Source organism: Felis catus, chromosome E1 (genome assembly GCF_018350175.1).
Source record: "Felis catus isolate Fca126 chromosome E1, F.catus_Fca126_mat1.0, whole genome shotgun sequence".
In the NCBI taxonomy this organism is placed as follows: domain Eukaryota; kingdom Metazoa; phylum Chordata; class Mammalia; order Carnivora; family Felidae; genus Felis; species Felis catus.
In genome coordinates, this window is record NC_058381.1 from 18,338,806 (window position 1) to 18,361,762 (window position 22,957).

The following is a 22,957-nucleotide window of genomic DNA, read 5'->3' on the forward strand; positions in this document are numbered from 1 at the left end:
TTTCTCCTGGAGGGTAGTTATCCCACTGTATTGTTACTGTCTCTGCTCTGCAAAGGCAGCGTCCAGTCTGCCTCAATCACCACCACACCCAGGGCCTGGCACTGAAGGGCACTCGTGTGGCATGAAGGCATCGAGAGCGGTGGAGGCCAGAGCTGGGGCCAGGACCCGCTAAAGACAGTGTCTCCTGCAGGAGGGGGAGTGGAAGGAACGAGTCCCAAGCCTGAAGACCTTTGACTTTCTGATGATGTGGCTCAAGAGCTACGAGTGACCTGGCCAGCACCTGTGGGAGGTGGTTCTGGAAGCTGAGGCAGCCTGGTGTGAACTCACTGCTCCGGGGAGGGAAGAGGCAGGGCAGGCTCTAGCTGACCCTATTAGCTGAAGCCTGGGTTTACTGGGGGGAGGATACTTTTTTGCTCTCCTACCCTAGTGGAGAAAGGGGCTGAGGGACATTCCTGCTCATTTATTTCTGTACAGCTCCTGGGTCAGCCTTTCTTGGTGCAAGCCTATCTCCCCCTGCTAGCCTCTTGGGGAAAAGGAGAAGCCAGCTGTCAGTCCGAAGCCCTGCCCAGGGTACAACGTCCAGGATGATTCTCAGGACAGGCAGTGGACGGAGCACCAGGCGGCCAGGTCTGGATCGTGGGGCTGCCACTAATGATTTGGGAAATGGCACGTCATTCTCTTCCTTATCTGTAAAATGGAGATAATACCGGGGAGGGTTGCTCCGGTGGTTCTGGGAAATGGCAAATATTTGTGAGAGATTTGTGTTTTAGAGCCTTGCTAGTTCAAGTGGGTCATTCCTTGACCACTGCATCCACTCACCTGGGAATTAGTGAGAAATGCAGAAACCCAGGCCCTGCCCAGGTCTCTTGAATGCAATTTTAGCAAAATTCCCGGGGGAGATTCAACTGCACTCCTTGCCCTTCTTCAGGATCTTGCCTCTCCACGTGTTGCTGCAGGTTCTGCCCGGGCTATTGCCGCTGCCGCAGAGTGCTGCCTCCCCCGGCCTCCCCCCTGAGCATGTGGGTGGGCGAGGGGCCAGGGAAGCCAGCTGAGCCAGGCCAGCAGGAACCTGAGGCACGGCAACAAGGCTAAAGTAGGGTGGCTAGCTGCCCACTGAGATGGCCTCGGCTGCCCAGGCCCAAGCAGGGGACTCCTTTGCACCACTGGGTGCAGCGAAACTGGCCGTAGCCACAGACCAGCCAGAGTGAGGGCAGATTCAGCCCAACCCTGACCTTGGATGTGGCTAAGGGGGCTGCACCTCAGAAAGGCTGAGAGGGGACTTGGGACCAGGCCAGGCCAGCTAAGGACACTGAGTGGTTACAGGTCAAGGCCACAGGGTGGCAGGAAGTGGTGAGAGCCAGGCATGATTTAGGCGGAGAGCCATCGCTGGACCCTCGTGCTGGCTGGCTGCTGGGCCCAGGCCCTGGGTTAGCTGAGAAGGTGGGCATGGCCCTAACCCTTGTCAGAGACTGCCTGCCTTCCCCCTATGCAAGCTGGCTGCTGCTGTCAGGGCAGGACGGGGCATAGTGTGCTGTGAACCCTCAATCTCCAGTGCTTTTCCCACACCGGAGATAGAAAACCTGGTGGCAGGGCCTGGGGCGGCGGGGGGGGGGGGGGTCTGACCCTTACCACCCCTAGTGCCTGGCTTCCCTTCCCTTTCCAGACACTGAGGAAGCTGGGTTTGAGGTGGCCCATGAGGGTGGGGAGAGAGGGACAGTCATTTCCTGAGAAGGGCCCAGGCTGAGGGAGGCCGGTTTGAGGAGCTGCTTCTTCAGGAGGGACGACGGAAACGGGGGCACAGCAGGGCTTAGGAACGAAGGACTGGTTAAGTTGGGCCCATGGGTGCAGCGCCCTCCAAACTGGTGTCAGAACCTGCAGATGAGTCCCGGGAGGAACGGCCCTGCAGGAAGCGGATGATCTTCTCTATTGTGGCCTCTTGGTACTCGTGGGACCACCTGTGGGCACAGAGGCTGGTGGGTCAGAGGGCCTGCCGGAGGGAGCTGCTGGCTGGGGGCTGGATACCCGCCCCCCTCCTCACTTGATGCCATTGAAGGTGAGCACAGCCTGCATGTCCTCGGGCAGGTCCTGGGGCTCTGGCCACTCGAAGCCATCAATGACGGGCACAATGTTCTTGCCGTAGCTCAAAGCAGTCACGATCTCCTGGAGAAAGAAAAGAGGGGAGGAGGAAAGAGACACAGGTCCCCATCTAGGGACCTGGGAGGCCAGGCAGACCCTGGGAGGGCCAACCACCCAAGGCCAAGCCTGGGGTGGGGTCCTGGTGCTGAAGTCTACCTTGACTTCTCCCTCACCACTTGTGGTATATATTTGGTCTTTGCCCCAGATCCTTGATATAGAGCTCTTGAAACCCTGGGAATCCCCAGATGACTGGAGGATGGGTTGGGGGTGCCTAGACAGCTTCTGGATGGGGACTGGTTGCCAGGAAGACCAAGCTATGTTGAAAAGGTTGGAACTTTTAAGTACCCAACAAACATTCACACACACACACACACACACACACACTGCCTAGGAGGGGAGAGGGGCAGAGATTGAGTTCACTCGCCAGTGGCCAATGACTTAATCGTGCCCACATAATGAAACTCCGTAAAACCCCCCAAGGATGAGATGGGTTGGTGAACACATCTAGGTGTTGAGAGGGTGGCCTGGAGAGGGCATGGGAGCTCTGGGCCTCCCCTGCCCATGCCCGCATGCCCTGTACCTTGCCCTAGGCCTCTCACACATTTGGATGTTCCTGAGTCGTATCCTCTACAATGAACCAGTAATAGTTGAGTCCTTTCTGAGTTCTGCATGTCATTCTAGCAAATTATTGAACTGGTCGGGGGAGGGATGTGTATGTCCCGGGAACTCCTGAATTGGTAGTCAAGTCAGACAAATGCGGGTAGCCTGGGAACCCAGGACTTTCAACTGGCATCTGAAGTGAGGGCAGACTTGTGGGGCAGAGTCCTTAACCCTCTGGAGTCTGACACTTGCTCTGGGTAAGTCAACATCAGAATTGAACTGAATTGTGGAACACCCAGTTGGTGTTGGCAAATTGCAAGAATTGGTTTGTTGGTGTTAGAAAAAACCCACACGATTTGGTGTCAGAAGAAAAACATGACCCGCTGCAGCCAAACTGATCTGTCACCAGCCCTGGCAATTTGTACTTCTTACTTTTTTCTCAAATCCACCCATTTTTCTCTTCTTCCACCCCACCACCACCCTGCTCCGACCCCCCTCATCTTTATCCCTTGCCAGGTCTCTCCTCATCCACTCTTGCCCCCTCTAACTTGTTCTCTGCGTTGCCCTTTCACCTGGCTGCTGTTTGCAAAATGCAAATCTGATCATGTCATCCCCTGCTTAAAACTCTTCAGGGTTTTACATGGCTCTTAGAATCAAATTCACACTCCTTAATGTGGTCTGAAGGCCCTGTGTGGTTGACCACAGCTCACTTCTCAGACTCTACCCCTGTACTGTTCTCCCAGCCACACAGATCTTGTAGCCCCTTAGATTTGCCATCCTCCCTCCCTGCACAGGGCCTTTGCACATGCTGTTTCCTCAGTCTGGAATGCTCTTCCCTGCCCCTTCCTGTAACTAATGTCTACGCATTTTTCTGATCTGAGCTCAATCCATACTTTCCCAGGGAAGTCTTCCCTCACTTCTCTGACTAGGCCAGTTCTCCCTATTGTAGGCTCTTGTAATAGGCCCTTCAGCATATGCTACAGTTGCAAACTTAAATTAGTTAATGACTGATTTGCTTAATACCTGTCTTCCCCACATGTCTGGTTTTTACCCATCTTACATCTCAGCATCTTTCACAAAGCCTCGCCCATAGTCAGCCCTTGCCAAATACTTAATGGATGGCTGGATGGTTGGAAGGAAGGAAGGAAGGAGGGAAGGAAGGAAGGAAGGAAGGGAGGAAAGAAAGAAAGAAAGAAAGAAAGAAAGAAAGAAAGAAAGAAAGAAAGAAAGAAAGAAAAAAATAAGCAAGCAAAAGAGAGAAAGAGAAAGAGAAGAAAGAAAGAAGGAAGGAAGGAAGGCAGACTGAATGGTTAGAAGGAAGGAAGGAAGGAAGGAAGGAAGGAAGGGAAAGAAAGGAAGAAAGAAAGAAAGAAAGAAAGAAAGAAAGAGAAAGAAAGAAAGAAAGAAAAAAAAAGGAAGGAAGAGGAAGGAAGGAAGAAAAATAAATAACATAGCATAGCAGTTGGGGACTGAACTCTGGAATCATCAGATGGGGGTTCACATCGAATGTCTGACACAGGCTTTGTGGCCTGAGGCAAACAACAGGCTCTCAAAGCCTCTGTTTTCTCATATATAAAATAAGGTTCAAAATAGCGTTCATGACAGTCCCTGTCTGGTGGGATGGTTGGGGATACCTGCAATGTCCCACAACAAGTGGTTAGAACAGTGCCCAGCATGCAGTGGGTGCTTAATAAATAACAGGTGTTATTATTTCCTCCTCTGTAAAGGAGAATAATAAACCTACTTCACAAGGTTGTTCTGAGGATATTACTTACTATTAATGGGTGCTCTGGTAAGTGCTTATTGAATGTTTTTCTCCTTTCAAGGGAGAACCTCAGGGATTGGCCTTTTTTGAGTGCAGTTCACTTGTGGTTTTCCATATTGATTACTCACTAAATGTGGCTTCAGGGAAAGAAATTTTAAAACCAGAGGCAATCAAGCACTAACAACAACCAAGGAAGGCTGATGGAGCCTTTGGGACTGGTCCAGTGCAAAGGCTTCCGCCACCCCGCCTGCCTCCTCCCTCCTTACGATCTGCTGGGACAAGGCTGGGTGTCCAGTACCCTTGTGGAGCAGAGCCTTCCTGGGGAAAGAACCTGAGGAGCTTCCACCTTGGTTGGCTTTGGGGGAACCTCTCCATTTTGTGAATGAGAAGCAGGAAGCCCAGAGAAGGGAAGGGACCTGCTCCCAAGTCACACAAATGCCCAGACCAGGAGGGGCCAGTTCTCTGAATCAAGCCTTCAAATTCCAAGTCCAGGGCTCTTTCAACCAAGCCCTCTGCCTCTCTGCTGAGGACCTGTATGAATTCAGACCCTGAAGAAATTTATTTGGGAGCCTTTAGACATTTTATCCAAAATTACACACAACTGAAGACAGCACACTGCTCATGGCACAGATTCAGAGTCTGGCCAAGAGAGGAATAATGGCTTGTTCAAGGTCACCCAGCAGGTTCGGAACGAAAACTTCATTAAAGTTGACCTGGTAAACCTGGTGGACATGTCTGCTTTTCCCAGTAATCTCAGCTCCACCTGTGTAATCTTTGATTCAATCACTCCATAAACTCAAGAGCCTACTTTGCAGCTTGCGTGGTTGTGGGCATCAGGGATATGGAGTAAACACGGCAAGGTCTGAACTCCCATGGAGCAGGCCACCTGCCACCTAAGTTGGGCCATCAACCATGATCCTCCAGGCGTCTCTTTGGCCCAACACCAAACCAAGCCCAATACTCAGCCCCTAAGACATGGCTTCTGGGGCCTGACCCTCTTCCCCACTGTCAGTCTGGATGCACTCCGGTGTCAGAGCCTTCTCCCAACAACCCCTGGCCTGGCGTCACTGCCCTCAGGGGATCCCTCTTCCCTGTGCTTTAAACATGGGTCTTCTCCTGGCCTTTAGGTACTCTGCAAACTGGTTCTGTAGTTCTTATCCAGCCAGTGGTGTACTGGTCAATGTTTAACAATGAGCTCTCTGGGAGGCGGGGGGTGGGGTGGGGGGGGACAATCAACCAAATAAAACCCTGATTCGTAGTGTTTATCAACTTCCTTAGTGTTAATGCTCCCACCGTGGCTGATTTCGAGCTACCAACACGATGTCACTGAACGTGGAGTTGGGAAGAGATGCAGACAATCATTTCTGGTGCCGGCTGAACCCAGCCCTATCCCACCACCTCCCATCACACCCCCTCAGATCTGTGCCATGGAACGCAGTCAGGTCCTGGGAAAGACCGTGGGCTTTGGAGTCGGACAGATGGAGTTCAGAGCCCATCTTTTCTGATTTCAACACCAGTGTGGTCATGGGAAAAAATATTGTACCTCTCTGAGTCTCCGTTTCTTCATCTGTAAGCAGTTACCAGTGATGCACCTTCCTCACCCCCACTTTTGTTCTTTTGCTCACGCAGTTCTCCTGCCTGGGATGCCTTCTCTCCCACTCACCTAAATTCTTAAGACTCTTCTCAAATTCTGCCTCCTCCATGAAGCCTTCCCCGGTTACTCTGGCCCTTAATGTTTTCTCCCTTCTCCATACTCCTATGGCAAGTAGGAGGTTCACCTACCTAGCTTAGCACTGGTACCACCCTACATATGATCTGGTCGTTCTGGGCATATTTTTGTTTTCTTAGCTGTTTTAGGACAAGGGCTCCATCTCAGATGACTGCTTTATCTCTCAGCCCAGGCTCCCAGTTCCTACTCACTGATTAATTATTAATAACCTGCAGATGTGATATGGATCCATCCCTCCATTCTACAAGTATTTAATAAGTTTCTACCATGTGTCAGGCATGGAAAATACAACGGTATTAATTAAACAGTGGTAGTACTCATAATAATTGCAATAATAATTGCTACCATTATAAAGCAATTACTATAGAGCTAGGCATTCTGCTGAGCACTTCACACATTTTAGCTCTTTTAATTTTTATAACAACATCCTAGGGAGTTAGAGACTACACTTATCCCACTTTCCAGTAACAAACACGAAGCTCACTGGGATTAAGTAACTTGTCCAAGGCCATAGCCAGCATTCAAACTCAGCTTTGTGCTCTTCATGATTCCGCTGCGTCTGGCACTAGGCCCTCTGGGCCCTCTCCCCTCACAGAGGTTATTTTTCAAAGCATTTTCATCCTTCTCACAACAATCCTACAAGGCGAAGAACACAGAGAATGTATCCCCATTTTCTAAATGAGGAAACTGAGACTCAGAGAGCCTGAGTGACTTGCTAACGACCAATTACAGTCAAAGCTGTGGCTCCTGACTTCCGGCTGGGCCATGGAGGTTGCTGATGGACGCAGGGGAGGAGGAACGGGAGGAGGACCTTGTGCTCTGGACACAGGCCAGGGCTGGGACCACAGAGGCCAGCGCCTACCTTGTGCACCCAGTCCTTGCAGTCGTGGTCCTGCATGCACTTGTCCAGTGCCCCAGCTGACAGCACCAGCACAAAGTTGCGGGCACCTATGACACTCTGGATGAGCTTGTCCTCAAACTTGCCTGCTTCCAGCTTCTCCACATCAATGAAGACACTGAAGCCGTGCAGCTGCAGGTGCACCTTCAGGAGGCTGTAAAGAGGTCCCGTGTCACTGCCTTGGCCTTGCCCCGAGGCCCCAGCCTGCCCGCCTGCCCACCCCTTCTCACCTGGCCAGCTGGGAGCCTGAGTTCCGGCGGTAGCTGATGAAGACATCTGGGATGTCCCCACTGGGCTTGCAGCCAGTGCAGGGCAGCGGGGAGTGTAGCATTTCTGAAGCAGACAAGAGACAGCTTGGTTCACCATGAGGTACATCATCCCCTGCACACCCGCCTTCTCAGCCCGGCCCAACCCCGCCCAGCCCAGGCAGGGTGGCTTGCTTCAAAAAAGGGTCACTGAGATAGCGAGATGGGCCTACGGGAAGCAGGGCTGCTAACTCTTAGTGAGCGCGTCTCAGGAGGTGGGCATTGTGTTTTAGGGGCGTGGATTTGCACCTCCAGCCCTGCCCTCTCTCCGGAGCTTCAGACCTACACGGCCAGCTGCCCCCACACACGGCAAACCCAATATGTCCCAAGTCCTCCCCGGGACCCTCCCTTCCTAGTTCCCACCACAGCCAGCACCTGGGTATTGGCCTGAACCCCTACCTCTCACTCATTCATTCAACAAGTATTTGCTAAGCATTTACTGTATGCCTGGCACTATCCCTTGTGCTTGGGCTACTGCAGTGAACAGAACAGACAAGTCTTCACAACCCCTGACTCCGAGCTCTGTATCCTTCCTACTTCCCAGGGCCCCCCTGATGTCCAGGCTCCCAACTCCGCCTTCTCAGTGGTCTCCCCAAATCCACACTTACTCGGTCTAATCTGTTTGTACAGCAACCAGAGGGATTTTTCTAAAATCTAAGTCTGAGTGTGTCATTGCCCCCACTTAAAAAAACGTGCACGGCTCTTTTTAAAAAACGTGTAAGCTATCTTTGCAGTAGGACCTCCCTGTTTTTAAAAATGAAATCTTAGGGTTTTATTGGACGCTGCGATGTAAAAATAATAAAGGCTTGATCTGCTTTAGTTAAATTTGCTGAATGCAAAGAATCCATCTTCATGTAATATTCGGCCCTAACACTCACAGACAGCATTTGTCTGTTTATGAAGCAGAAAGACAGAGGTTCAAATCCCAGTTCTGTTATTTTAAGGGCTTTGAGATATGTATTTGGGATTTCCCAAGGGATAACGTTGGGAAATGTATTTAAATTCTTTAAAACTTAGTTTCATCATCTTTTCAGTTAACACCCTCAAGGACCATGTTCATCTTGGATTACGATGGTAGTTACACATATAAGCATTTTTCAAAACTCTTCAAATTGGACACTATTTTTTCTTTTCTTTCTTTCTTTTTTTTTTCCAGGAAGCTCCACTCCCAGTGTGGGACCCAATGCCAGGCTTGAACTCAATGACCCTGAGATCAAGACCTGAGCTAAGGTAAAGAGTTGGATGCTCAATTTACTGAGCCACCCAGGAGCCCTGAAATTGGGACACTTTTAAGTTATACCTCTTTTATTACTTCCAATTTTTTTTTAAAGTTGATTTAAAAAATTAACACCCACTGCGCAGAATGGATGTAGAGATTAATGAGATAATATCTGTTTAAAACCTAGTACATATAACAATTGACGATAAATATCAGCTAAATAGTAAATTAGCAAATCAAAGTAGTAAGTGAAAAGGGTTGCTAGAGCCCTAGAATCCATTCTGCCCTCACGACCTCTCCAAAGCACCTCCAGAACCCATACTCTGCAGGCTGCTGGCTAGTGGCATAAGCCTCCCTCCCCATGTGACCCCCTCCTTCTTGTCTTACCTCCACATTTGCATATCTGCTCCCTCCTCCTGAGCTGCTCTTTCTGCTGCACCGTCCTCCCCAATACATCCTTCAAGACCTGGTCAGACATCCTCTAAATGCCCAGACCTGGGTGGACAGCCAGCGCTTCCTCGCAGCCCCCACTGGAATCCCGGACATGCTTCCTACTGTGGTCACCGACCTGCTTATACACCTGACTTACTTCCACCCCCCGACTCAGCTCAGACTGGGAACTTCTTGAGGGCAAAGTGCAGCATATTGGTCTTTGCATCCTCGGAATCCGGTCTGGCACCGGGGATGTGTTCAGACCATCTATCGTGTGTCTCCCCTCGCCCTGCAGGGCTGGGCTAGGCAGGGGTAGGGGCCCGGGTGGGCAGGCTGACCTCTGGCGGCCGTGAGGATGCGGGCGCGGTGCACGCCCAGGCTGATGCCGCAGTCCTCCAGGAGCTGTTGCTCAGACACGCGGTGCAGCAGGGAGCGGTCCAGGCCGCAGCTGACCAGGCCGTACGTGTACTGGCGGAAGCGCGGGTCCAGGCTGCCCAGCCAGTCGGCCAGGTTGCTGCGGTCGCACGTAGCGTAGTTGGCGAAGGTCTTGAGCTCCGTGAGCTCCCTAAAGAATCTGCACCCCGGGGGAGAAGAGGACGCTGAGGTCCTAACCCGGGACTGGCTAGTGGCGGAGGGCGACGGCTGGCAGGCAGGAGGCTCCGTACCTTTTGCGGGTGATGCCCGATTTCATGCCCAGGTCGGTCTGGAGCTCTTCCTCCGTGAGTCGCAGAAGCAGGTCACCATCCACCTGCTGCTCCTGAGGGAGGGGTCAGATGTAAGGAAGGGCTCTCCTCCTCAGCCCTTGGACCCCAAGCATAGCATGCAAGGAAAGGGCACTGTAGAAGGCGATGGGTGAGGCGGATGGGACTCGGAGCCGAGTGACCCCGAAAGTGGCTGAGTACAGACTCCCATCCCCAATATGGCCCCCTGGCGCCGCGGGCATGCAGGCGGAAAAGGGGACCGGTGGCCTCTGTGCAGGGCGCCCCTAGCGGCCGCGCGCCTTTGGGATGCGCCGCTCTACCCGGAAGCTCTCGCAGTAGTGGGAGAAGCCGATCTGCTGCAGCCACGTCTGGACCTCGGCCTCCTTCCAGCTGGCCACGCAGGGCAGAATGGGCCGCGGCACCTCCTCACCCAGCAGACGTAGCGCACGCTTCGCCAGCGCCGACGTGGTGCCGTTGGTGGAATAGGAAACCAGGCGTTTCAGGCTCTGGATGGCTCCGATGTCGCTGAATACCTAGGGAGGGATGGGGAGAGGGTGTCTTGGGTCCACCAGCTCGCCAGCCATCCCCAAACGTGCCCAGTCCCTCCCTTCCCCTCTTCTCAGCGCTGAAACTCCCATCATCTACCCTAGCCCTGCCTGCATCCAATATATCACCTAGTTCTGTGGATTCTGCCTCCTGAAGCTCTCTCAACTCTTGACCTCATGTCTCCTCTCTAACAGCTTCCATCTCCCTGGGATGAAGTCTGAGCTGTCAGTGTGGAGGCCGGGCCTGGCACAGCATAGCCTCTGCCCACCATTCTCAGCTCAACTGCCCTTTCACAATCCCACACTTGGCTGACACCCACCCACTAAGGCTCTCCAATCTCTGGGCTCAGTCATGGCTTTCCCAGACCCTTAGTTCTTCTGGCCTGCTTGTGGGAATCCTAGTCATCCATCGGAATTCAAATTGATTAGCACCCCCTCCATGCAGCCTACTTTGATTTACCCACAGTTTGGCCCATACCTCCAATTAGGCCTTGTACTCGACATGCCACTGTTGCTAATAGATAATGCACCTTCCACTGGATGATAAGCTGACGTCATGTTTTAGTCACCTTTGGAGTCCTGTACCTGGCACATTGCAGGGTACGGAGTGGTGGCTGACGATCTCTTTACTGAACTGCATTCACTTGGCCTTGTTGGAAAGGGGGTGCCATAGCTGGTGGTCATGCCTGCTGCCCAGACCCAATCCTTGGGGCCTCACTCCCTACTTCCCTTCAAGTCCCTTCTCCCAAAGCAGAATGACCTGATTTATAAAGCCAGTCCTCCCATGGCCCACCTCTGGGGCATAGAGGGGAAAATCAGAAGCTTCTAGAACCCCAGACCCTGGAAGAGGCCTCCAAGAACCCCCCAACACAACAGTCTCTTTTTAATCTGTGGGGACACACACAATAGGTGACAATGATCTGAGACACTCTCCTCTGAGCAGCCCAGATGACAGCTGTGGTACAGACAGGATGGCCCACACTGTGCCCACAACTCCCTTACACCAGCTGTCACCAACTCCAACCCCCCAGAGGAATGCAAAGGAGGAGAGGGGTGTTGTAGGGATAATTTTGATTCTCCAATATTTAAAAAACAAAAACACAAACTTCTGATAATTTAGCCATTAGTAGCTTCACATGCAGGATAAGAACTGCTGCCGTGGTTCGCTTCTTCAGTTTTCCAGGATAAAAAAGAAGCCTAGAGAGGCCCAGAAAGGGGAAGCCAGCTAGCCAAGGTCACACAGCAAGTTAAAGCAGAGGGCAAAGGCTTCAGATCAGGCCCTAGGCATAGGGAGCTCTTGGGACACAGGTGGGAGTTATCTGGTCAACGCACTGATGTTCTGTCCCGCCAAGCCCGTCTCTGCATTCCCTCTCCTTCCTGCACTCCAGACCCATGTGACAAAATGGCCCACTGAGGTACCCCAGCTGGTCATCGTTCATGCACTCCAAGCCCAACCTGCCCCAGTGAACTCACTTTCTTCCCAGTTACCCTTAATTCAGTACCAGGTGCCACCAGGCACCCAGCTGTCTGTGTCCAAAGCCGGGAGTCATCCTCAGCTCTTCCCTCTCCTTCACCGCTCCCCCTCCCCCAAGTCCTAATTCTATCTCTTCAGCCCCTCTGAGATCTGTCTGCTTTTCTCTGCCTCTGCTGTCATGCCCCAGCCCACCTTCCCAACTGTCCCCATCATGGCCTCCTATCTGGCTCCCTTGCCTCTGCCCTCACCCTTGCCAATTCCATCTCTACGATTGCAGCCAGGATAATCTTTGTGAAATGCATGTTTCCTGCTGAAAATCCTTGCTTTTGCCTTCAAGGCCAGAATGGCTGGTCTCTCATCCTTCTCCTTGCTTCACCTAACTCTTAACATGTACTTCAAGTCCCTGTCACTCCCTCTGGGAAGCTGGTCCAGACTCTCTCTAACCCCGGTCCTCCCCCTCACCCCACACCCACCTTAGTCTTGCCCTGCAGGCTCTTGATGGCCGCTTCAGCACAGAGGTAGAAAGCCCCGATGCACTGGGCCTCCAAGCGCGACGAATCCAGCAGCGGCACGAGGCGCTGCAGGTCGTCGGGCCCGCGTCCCTGGCTCGTGTCACTGGCATCCACCAGGCAGCGGGCGAAGCGACCGGGGTCTAGCGAGGCCACGAGCGGCTCCACGAGCGCCAGGGTGCCGGAGCGCTCCACCTCCCGCTCCACCTCCTTGTTGGTTGCCAGCACCGCCACCGCGAGGCAGGCGTGCAGCCGCAGCAGCTCGTCCTCTTTGGAGAAGGCGAGCGGGAAGAGCCACTCTGCAGCGCGCTTCTCCACCATGCGCCTCTGCGCCGCCTGGCCCCCGTGCAGCGCGCAGTTGCCCAGCGCCAGCGCGCAGTGGCGGAGCAGCGCCGGGTCCGTGCGGCGGCACCAGTACAGCACCGCGTCCAGGCCACCGGCCGCCACCAGCCGCTGGCACGTCTCTTCCGAGTGCTTGAACATGTGCTCCAAGATGCCTGCCACGCTCCGCGCCAGCTCCACCGGCTCACGCTCTTTTGCCAAATTCAGGATCACGCCCAACCCGATGCGCGCCACGCGGTCCCTGCCGAGAAAAAGTGGCATTGGGACGGTGGAGTGGCGGCGGTCCCGGGGAGGGGGGTGGCTTGTCCCCTGGGGGCCACGGTCTGGTCACTTAACCTCTCTGGCCTCACTAGTGTCATATAGGACATGAGGGAGAGCATTATCCTCCCTGCCTCTGCCTTTCATCTCCTGTCTGGGGAGGAGCAGATTTCTCGGATTATAAGGATGCTCCATCCTGGCCGCCCCATCTCCTCCCTTACCACTGCCTCCTCCCCTGCAGTGCATGTAGCCGTTAAGGACCCTAACTCTGGAGAAGATTCCCTGGGTCCTGGTTTCTTCTAGAAAGTTGTGGGGCCTTGAGTGCCTTCCTTTATCTTTCTACCTCTGTTCCTCATCTCATAAATAAAAGGAATACCTACCCCATAGGGTCATTATGAGAACGAATGTGATAATCCACGTAAAGTGCTCTGCACAGTGCCTGGCACATACGGAAGACTCACTAGACGTTAACTTGTCATCAGTTGAAGTATCATTTGAAGTACAGCACTCTTAGCCTTGCCCTCAAACCTTTCTCGTCACTCCATGCAGTGTGACTGGGGTGTATTTATTCATTCACTCAACAGATGTTTATTGAGGAGCTACTGTGTGCCAGGCTGCGCTAGAGGCTAATTAACAGTGCTTGGAACTTACACACAGCTAATATGGAGACAAACAATATAAGCAGGTGAATAATGAATGAACAGGTTGATACTGATGTGGCCGTAATGCTAGCAAAACCGGGTGATGTAATGGATAGTGCATGGGTGGAGGGATATGTCTGAGGAGGTGACATCAGAGAGTTCAGTATCTGGAGACTCCTGCCTGAAAGTGTCTGGGAAAAGAGCATGACAGGCAGAGCGAGCAGCGAGGACAAAAGCCCTGAGGGCTGGGGAATTTGGCATGTTTGAGGAATAGAAAGAAGGCCAGAGAGCTCTGCAATGTTTATAACCGACAAGGAAGAAAACAAAATCAGCAAGGATTCATATATAGAATACATAAATATTCACATCAACAAGAAAAAGGCAGCAAATTCAATAGGGAATGGCAAAGGATATACATGGCAATTTATAAAAGAGAAAATCCAAAGTGTTAACAAACAAAATAATTTCTAATCCTTAGTAATCAGAGAAGTGAAAATTAAATCAGCTATCACATGGGGGCGCTGGAGTGGCTCACTCGATTGAGCGTCTGACTCTTGATTTCAGCTCAGGTCCTGATCCCAGGGTTGTGGGATTGAGCCCTGTGGAGCTCTGCACTGAGCCTCCTTGGGATTCTCTTGCTCTCTCCCTCTCCCCAATGCACATGCGCACACTTTCCCTCTCTCTAAAATATAAACAAACAAACAAATAAATTAAAATCACCTATCACTTTACACCTATTGGATAGGCAAAAGGCAAAGCTGGGTAACACAGAAGGTTGATGAGGTGTGGGGCCATGAACATGCTGACGCTCTCTGGGTGGAGGTGCACACTAGGGCAGTCAACTTGGAAAACAGGCTGGGATGCATGGTGAAATTAAGGAGATATACATCCTACAAGCCAGGAATTGGAGCTCTTGAGGTTACAGCCAAAGAAATTATCACAGTCCACAAAAGTCTGTGGAAAAGGTTCACTGCAGGATTGTTTTTGGTGGGGGAAGATGGCAGCAGGCTGGTGTCAAGCCTTGGAGAGTGGAGAGGTAACACGGGCAGGTGACCACTCTGGAGGACTATGGAGCGGTTACAAGTGACTGAACAGATGATAAAACAACAATATTAAAAACATATTAGTGAGTGGGTGAAAGTAAGAAGTGAAATGTGCTTTGTAACACAGCACTATTTGAGTAAACTAAAAATATATGAACACCAAACAAGAAAATAAAGATTTTACCAGGATAAGGATATAAAGATATGCATTAAATATACTGAATGGGTGCCTATGGCATTAAATCAGAAAAATGGTGGGACAGGGGTACCTAGCTGGCTCAGTCGGTGGCGCATGAGACTCTTGATCTCGGGGTTGTGAGTTTGAATCCCACGTTGGGAGCAGAGATTACTTAAAAATAAAATCTAGGAAAGGAAGAGAGAAAGAAAGAAAGAAAGAAAGAAAGAAAGAAAGAAAGAAAGAAAGAAAGAAAGAAAGAAAGGAAAAGTAAAGGAAGGAAGGAAGGAAGGAAGGAAGGAAGGAAGGAAGGAAGGTAGTGGGACATTAATGAAGAGGAGAAGGGAAGATTGTGGAGACTGTATTCTAGGCACGTATGTATACAAAGGCTAGGAGGTATCTGAGAACTGGTGCACTTGGGGACCTGTCCCCACTGCAGCCACACTGAAGTGAAGCCATTTCTAGTGGCTGAGGTGGAAGTTTCAAGGTGGGAGGGAGTAGGGAGAGTGGTGGGGGCCTTCTGAACCATCTAGAGGCATTTGTGAAGTGCACATCTTGATCAAAAATGGGGAGCCACGGAAAGGCTTCAGGAAGGGGAGTGGTCTGCTCTTGCTTGGGTTGCATAGTTGCATAGGAAACTCACTCTGGCTGCTATAGGGAGGAAGGATCCCAGGGAGGGAGCCTGGATGCCAGCAGGGCAGGCAGGAGAGTTGCCACACTCCAGGCAGAGGTGAGAGTTTTCTGTTTTCCTGACCTCCACAAATGATGTCCTCCACAAGTGACATGATCCCCGAAGTTTCCAGCCATGGAGTCCTTGCCCCATGAGCACCACAATGACCACAGTGCTTGTGACTTTGTGTCCATTGCAGGTCCCAGCTGAACCCCTAACATGGCATAAGGCCAACACAACTTTGCTCAGAGGATGATCAGAGGTCATGATCCTTGATCTCTACTTTGTGCTTCCAGAACAATCTGACTACATAAACTCTGAGAATATCAGGACCAGAGTGTGTCTAAGCAGTCATCTGATCCAACACCTTCATTTCCTGAGAACCACTGAAGAGAAAGTCTTGCTCAGGAACATCAATTCAGAGAGAGGACTTCATTCTGAGTCTCTTAATTCCCAGCCCTCCCCTTTTCCTATGCACTTGACACCCTCAGAGAACTTGAACTGTGTGCTTGTTGTGAGAACTATTGACTCAGATCCCAGCTTCTGCAGCCCCAGAGGCTGTGGTTAAAATCCCAGCTCCAAAGGAGGGCAGAAATTGTACACATACACAGACACACATACAAGCAGGTATATATAATATACATATGTGTGTAAATCCTTGTAAATGCACAGAATTTCTCTGGAAGGACATATGGTGCAAGAAACTTGTTTTGCTTCCTGGTTTGTCTCTAGGGAGGGGGTCTGGGTAGAAAGCGTGTATCTTTTTGTATCTTTGCACTTTTTGAATTTATATGCAATAGCTTTCTGGGTTTTGTGGGGGGTTTTTTGAGTTTATTTATTTATTTTGAGAGAGAGAGAGAGAGTGCAAGCTGGGAGGGGCAGAGAGAGAGAGAGAGAGAGAGAGAGAGAGAGAGAGAGAGAGAGAGAGAACCCAAGCAGGTTCCCCCTGTCAATGCAGAGCCCCATGCGGGGCTCGAACTCACAAACCGTGAGATCATGACCTGAGCTGAGATCAAGAGTCAGAGGTTTAAATGACAACCACTCAGGCACTCCTGATTTTTTTTTTTTTTAAGACATGTCTCCTCCCTTATTTACTGTGTATTTCTGGGAAAGCCATTTAACCTGAGTTAAGCCATTTAACCTAATTATGGTCCCCTGAAGGGGCTACACTGTAAATTGCAAAGGCTAGCAGTCACACCCTCACTGGGTGTCATGGGACCAAGTTCAAAAGTTCCTCCGCTGTTGGGCTTTTCTTGGCATTTGGGAGTGAGGGACACTGTGATGGAGGCTCCCAGGCAGTGGGTGTGGCAGCATTATGGGAAGAAGGGAATGGGAAAAGGAGTGTGTGCATTGATTGAGGAACTTTCTTTAAGAGGAGGTTGGTTGATGAAGGAAGGGCAAGATTTCATAAACTCAAATTCTCAGTGTATCATCTCTCAAAATTTCGAGGGTGACAGGACGTGCTAGACGCTGTCCTTGGTCCTGAAGGGCTGTCAGCACCACCACGTTGTTTCCTGAGACCAGGAGTTAGTAATTCTAAACCAGAGGAGTGTTGTTAGTTTCAACCTTTAAAAACGTCAGTGCAATTTGCATCTTGCAGCCCTCCTCTTCCTCGGGTGTTGGCTGCACCCACTCCCCAAGAGTTCTCATTATAGCTGCCACATCTCACATATCAGACCTACAGGGTACACCCGCCAACCTGTGTGGACCACATCCAGTGAGCACCCACTCCGTTTGCTAGCCCTCCAAATTCACTGATGTTAGATGGGAAATCAATGACTTTCTGAGCAAGCAGAACCCTAACTTGCTCTCCCAGCTTAACTTGCTTCATTCGTGGACTGTACTATTTCCACCATCCACAAAGTTATTTTTCATTTTTGAAAATGGCAAGGAAAGCACCTCTAACCCATGGCCTCACACTTGTGACAGCTGTATGAATTCAAAGTGACCCTTGCAAGACCCTTCTATACCTGAGAGGCCTGAGAATTCAGCATGAGACTGCTGCGTGACAGTTTGGTCTGCTCTGACATCAGATGAGAGAGAAAATGAGTGCGAGGGTCCTCATAGTCCAGGGGAGATCCCAAGAGGCAGACAAGAGAGTCGCAGCCAGGCCTCAGTTGGACCCCACCTACTGGATCTTAGCACTATGGGGGGGGGGGCCGAGAACACATACTCTAGCCCCTGCCTAGCTCTGCACCTGTTTCCTCTTCTCTCGCCCATTCATCCCAGTAGAAAACCTTCTGTTCCCCATTAGCAGCTGCAGAATGAGATCATGTCTGGCCTGTTACATGAGCCAAAATGAAGAGGGAGGAAGCAGGTGGTGGATTGGGGGTGGCACGAAGGGGGCAAGTAACCCTTAGGTCAGCACTCATTTCAGCAATCATTTCTCCTCCTCCTACCCCATTTCCTGAGCACTGTTTTCTCTTCCTTTCTCAGTGGCAGAGTGAAGGTAGCAAAGAAGGGCATCTGGGTCTGTGGGGAGGAGGTCTGTGGGTTTAGAGGGCACTGGCAGCTCCATGCTGAACCAGGAACAGATTCCTGTCCAACTACTCTATTCTTCCTCTCCCTGTCTCATTCCGCACGTCACCAGTCTGGGGAGTGAATCCTGGCTGCACTATTAGTTTACCTGTTGTGGCAAATCATTAAACTTTCCGAAGTCTCATTTGCCTCATTTGTGAAATGGACACGCTGATCCCCAGAGGGGGTGTAGTACAGGGATTTGGTGAGGTGAGGGAGGAAAAGGCACAGAGAGTGGCACGAGAGACCCGGGCTGTCGACCACACTTGCTGCCCCACAGCACCCCGCGCTCTCCCCTCAGCCCGTGAGCACCCTACCGGTTCTCAGCCACCAGGATCTGCTCCAGCAGGCGGGCGGCCTGCACGCGCGTCTCCAGCTCCGGCGCCTGCAGCAGTCGCAGCAGCAGGTCGAGACCGCCGTCCAGGCGGATGGCGTCGCACAGACCCTGGGCTACTTCTCGGCCCACGGCCGGCAGCAGCCAGGCCTCCTCCACTAGTTGGAAGACCTCTGCCAGGCCGGCGCCCACGGCCCGCGGGCCCCCCGCCTGCTTCAGCTCAGACAGCGCCTGCTGCAGCTCGGGCAGCGCGCGCTCCAGGGCGCCCTGCACCTCGGCGCCCGCCCCGGGCGACACCTCGCGGGGCCCGCGGCCGCCCGCGGTCCACCATGGGCCCGCACCGCCGCCCCCGTCTGGCCCCGGCACCGCTAGACGCTCAGAGCCTGGCCTTGGGCCTGACATGGTGAAGAAGCGGCACAGCTTATAGGCGGAGAGGAGCAGCGTCAGGACCATGGGCGCGGGGCTGCGGGGTACATCCCCGGTCCGGAGGGGCGGAGCCGGGCGGAGCGCCCCGGAACTTGGGAAGAGGAGGACAGGAGATGGGGACCAGGTAGAAGGTGCAGGAGAGAGGGATGGATAAAAGGGTACCAGACAGGGGCGCTGGCCAGAAGTTTGGGGGAGGGGCGAGGGCGGGATCTGGAAAAGAGCTTTTGGGTAAAAGGATGCAGGCTCAGATGTAGAGGGTGGGAAGGAGGAGCCAGAGGGGAGCGAGGGATGGACCCAGACGTCAGCAGATCTGGGAGGCAGCAACAAGAACAAAGCGCGGCTCCAGCCAGAAGATGCTCTGCAGCAGCCCCGCCTCGGACAAGCCGCAGCAAGGGAGCTGACACTCCGCCCCTCGGTCACGTGGGACTCCTCCCTTGCCGCCTGCGTAGCCTGCACCCGAGCTTCCCCGGCCACGCCCACGCCCTGCGGAGGGGTGGGCGAGGCGACTGGGGAAGAGGGTGCAGAGCGATAGGACAGCCTCACTATCCCACAACGCACCCCCCCCCCCCCCCCCGCCGACCACGTGCCCCCGACACTGCAAAGAGAAAGCAACACCGTGGAGCGTGCGCCCTGCCCTAACTGTGGTCAAATCAACCCTAATAACGATTCGGTACAACTCTCGAGACCCTTTAGGCCCGTTTCTCAAGCCTTGCAACATGCTTTAGGGGGTCGAGATTAGTGTTCCCATTGAACAGCTGAACCGACTGAAGCTCATAGAAAAGAGATTCCCCCAAGTCACCCACCTCTCTGGTTACGGAAGAGAAAAATTCAGTAGGAAACTCAGAATCATTTCTTCCCGGTAGTGGGAGGGTTTCAGGAAGCCTGTGGACCCCAACCCTTGGCACAAAATCAGGCGTTCTGTGCCAGGGGCGTTTTCTGGAAAGAGGGATGCTACTTCTCAAGAGAGTCTAAAAGTGCCAAGAACTAGGCTATTCTTTGCGGATGGGGAGACTGAAGGTGGAGACAGGGAGCAGTGAATGAGCAGGAGACCGAGGAATCAAATCCCGTCCAAATGGTTAATATTCACCCAATTTGCTGTGCTGTGAAGACCAGCTTGGGGAAATCAACGCACCCAAGAGGTGAACCTAAACACGAAACTCTGTTATTGTTTTTTTAAACAGAGTTTTAAAAAATTCCCCCCGGGGTGCTTACCAGCATTCCTTCAACCCCCCTTTCACTGCCCTAAATACACAACGGGTGGGTGACACACTCAGCCAGGGATGTGCCTGTTCAAACAGATCGCAGATAAACAACCATTTATGGAGAATGAAGTTGGCGCTACTCCAGGCATGAGGCATTTTGTCTGCTTTAGCTCATGTAACCCCCAACACATCATGAGGCAAGTATTAACAGTCTCACTTTACCAAAAAGAATACCAAGGCAGGCAAAACAGTTTGCCCAAGGTCACGCAGCCTCTGAGTGGCACAGTGGGCCTTCTTTCTGACCTTCAGACCCATGGTGCTAGTCCCCTTCTGACATGACACCGAGCTTGGCAAGGATCCTATTCACTGTTCTCTCGGGTCCAGAGTTCCAGGAATGTGACCTTTGCAGCCACTGGGGTCTGGGGCACTGGGGGCTGGGCCAGAGATTGAGCAAATAGAGCAGCAGAGAAGGCAGCTCCTCTCCTCTGGCTCCTTCCCTCCCTGTCCCCCGCTCTCCCGCATCACAGTGGAGATTGCAGGGAGCCCAGAGCCCAGTTCGCCAGCCAGGCTAGAGGCTGGAGGCCCTGCCATGGCATCCCCAAGGCCCCTACTGATACTTGCCCTGCTGGCATGGGTTGTTCTGGCTGACCGAGGTGCAAGAGGGTGTTGGTGGTCGTTTGGGTCAACGAAGGGTGGGCGAGGGCGGTCTGGGCTTGGCCTTGCCAACTGATATCCCCTCTATCTCCTCCCCCACAGAGTCGTGCAAGGGCCGCTGCACAGAGGGCTTCAACGCTGACAGGAAGTGCCAGTGTGACGAGCTCTGCTCATACTACCAGAGCTGCTGTGAGGACTACGTGGCTGAATGCAAACCCCAAGGTGCGTCCAGAGGGGCTGGATGGGCCCGGGGTCCCCTCTGCAGCTGGAGACTCACCACCACCCACTGTGCCCACAGTGACGCGTGGGGATGTATTCACTCTGCCAGAAGATGAGTACGGGGTCTACAACTACTTTGAGGAGACCAGAGACAACAGCAGTGTCCTCCCACAGCCAGAGAGCACCAGCCAGGGCCCCGATCTGCAGGCCCAGACTGAAGTGTCTCCTGACCAGGAGACCTTCGAGGAACCTTTACTGAACCCTACACAGAAGACCCTGGGGCCTGAGACCTCTGATCAAGACATCCCTGAGTCCCCGGTGGTGGAAGAGCTATGCAGTGGGAAGCCCTTTGACGCCTTCACTGACCTCAAGAATGGCTCCCTCTTTGCCTTCCGAGGTGACTCCAGGGGCAGGTGTTGGGGGGTGGGGGTCTGCCTCTGGGACAACCCCTCCCTCACACAGACTCTCCCATTCTAGGGCAGTACTGTTATGAACTGGATGAAGAGGCAGTGAGCCCTGGGTACCCCAAGCTTATCCAAGATGTCTGGGGCATTGAGGGCCCCATTGATGCTGCCTTCACCCGCATCAACTGCCAGGGGAAGACCTACCTCTTCCAGGTGCCAGGCCCAGGGGTCGTGGGTCAGAGCCAAGGGTATCTAGACAGGGGTTGAGGGCTGCTGTGCCCAGTACTAGGGCGGGCAAGATGGCTGGATCACAGCCTGTAGTCCCTGGCTGGGGCTCTTGAGGACAGGAAAGCCCAAGGCTCCAGGTCCTGGGCAACAAGCCTAGAATTGGGACAGCTGCCTGGGGTGGGGGACTCGGCCTGTGCTCAGCCAGCCACCTCCTCACTCCCCCTTCCTTCCCTACCGCTTAGGGTCATCAGTACTGGCGCTTCGAGGATGGTGTTCTGGACCCAGATTACCCCCGCAACATCTCTGAAGGCTTCAAGGGCATTCCGGACAACGTGGATGCAGCCTTGGCTCTCCCTGCTCATAGCTACAGTGGCCGGGAGCGGGCCTACTTCTTCAAGGGTATTAAGGGAGTGGGTGGGGAAAAGAGCAGGCAGTGGGGCAGTCTGGGCTTTCCTCCACACTCCTCTATGGGGAGGCCTCAAATTACGTTCGGCACTCCCACTCCCCGGCCAGGAGCTCCTATCTCCAGCAGCCTTGGCGCTGGCTTTCTGGCCTCACTCATGAACCTCCCCCCATCCCATTTCCCCACTCAGGGAGACAGTACTGGGAGTATGAGTTCCAGCAGCAGCCCAGTCAGGAGGAATGTGAAGGCAGCTCCCTGTCCGCAGTGTTTGAACACTTTGCCCTGCTGCAGCGCGACAGCTGGGAGACCCTCTTTGAATTTCTCTTCGGGAACAGATTCTCTGGTATGGAGGGAGGGAGAGCAAGCCTCGCTTTCTCCTCAAGAGGGCTGGGATCTCCAGGGTAGGGACAGGGCAAGGCTGGCCGGAGGGGGCCGTGATTGCGGAGCTGGGGTTCAAAAGCTGTTTGCTCAAGCCAGACTTTGCTTCTGTTGACCTTTGGGGGGAGGTCCACCTGGACCCCACACCTTGGACTTTGCCTAGTGCAGCTGAGGGCACAGCCAGCAGGAGGAGGGCCTATGACTGAGGCAAGTGGGGAGGGATGCAGTGGAGGAAGGCTAGGGGAAAGAGCACCGAACAGAGAGTCAGAGGGCTGGGGTGCTGTGCTCTGCCATGAGCTTGCTCTGCCCTCAGGCAAGGCACGGCCCATAGTTGGGCACCAGATGAACTCTCCAGGCCCACAACGCTCTCATTAACCTCTTCCCTGCCACAGGCGGTGCTGGACAGCCCCGGCTCATCAGCCGGGACTGGCCTGGTGTGCCCAGGCAAGTGGATGCGGCCATGGCCGGCCGCATCTACATCTCAGGCTCAGCTCCCCAATCCTGGGCCGAGAAGCAGAAGTCTAGGCGGCGTAACCGTAAACGCTACCGCTCACGCCGTAACCGTGGCCGAGGCCGCAGCCAGAACCCCCACCGGCAGTCCCGTTCAGCCTGGCTGTCCTGGCTCTCCAGTGAGGAGGACAGCCTGGGCATCTACAACTTTCGTGACTACGACATGGACTGGCTTGTGCCTGCCACCTGCGAGCCCATCCAAAGTGTTTACTTCTTCTCAGGAGGTGGGAGCCTGTGCCA

At 53.2% G+C, this 22,957-nt stretch overlaps 2 protein-coding genes across 3 annotated transcripts in view; one reads left to right on the forward strand and one right to left on the reverse strand.

Moving 5' to 3' along the window:
• The window catches only part of SARM1 (sterile alpha and TIR motif containing 1), a 24,717-nt gene continuing 1,760 nt past the window's right edge, over positions 1-22,957 (reverse strand). Inside the window, exons 1-9 of one of the 2 annotated variants that reach the window (XM_003996496.6) lie at positions 18,277-19,272; positions 12,278-12,896; positions 10,106-10,318; positions 9,750-9,841; positions 9,423-9,658; positions 7,359-7,461; positions 7,093-7,282; positions 2,039-2,160; positions 1-1,955 (exon numbers count right to left, since the gene is read on the reverse strand). In XM_003996496.6, the coding sequence (XP_003996545.1) occupies positions 1,826-1,955; positions 2,039-2,160; positions 7,093-7,282; positions 7,359-7,461; positions 9,423-9,658; positions 9,750-9,841; positions 10,106-10,318; positions 12,278-12,896; positions 18,277-18,746 (2,175 nt within the window). In that variant the 5' untranslated portion in view covers positions 18,747-19,272 and the 3' untranslated portion in view covers positions 1-1,825. Of the gene's footprint in view, positions 1,956-2,038; positions 2,161-7,092; positions 7,283-7,358; positions 7,462-9,422; positions 9,659-9,749; positions 9,842-10,105; positions 10,319-12,277; positions 12,897-18,276; positions 19,273-22,957 lie in introns of those variants that run through there. The other variant, XM_019817478.3, reaches the window with a different exon arrangement.
• The window catches only part of VTN (vitronectin), a 3,012-nt gene continuing 421 nt past the window's right edge, over positions 20,367-22,957 (forward strand). Inside the window, exons 1-7 of the mRNA XM_003996497.6 lie at positions 20,367-20,574; positions 20,678-20,797; positions 20,874-21,191; positions 21,272-21,411; positions 21,669-21,825; positions 22,020-22,172; positions 22,600-22,941. Of these exons, the coding sequence (XP_003996546.2) occupies positions 20,511-20,574; positions 20,678-20,797; positions 20,874-21,191; positions 21,272-21,411; positions 21,669-21,825; positions 22,020-22,172; positions 22,600-22,941 (1,294 nt within the window). The 5' untranslated portion in view covers positions 20,367-20,510. The remainder of the gene's footprint in view (positions 20,575-20,677; positions 20,798-20,873; positions 21,192-21,271; positions 21,412-21,668; positions 21,826-22,019; positions 22,173-22,599; positions 22,942-22,957) is intronic.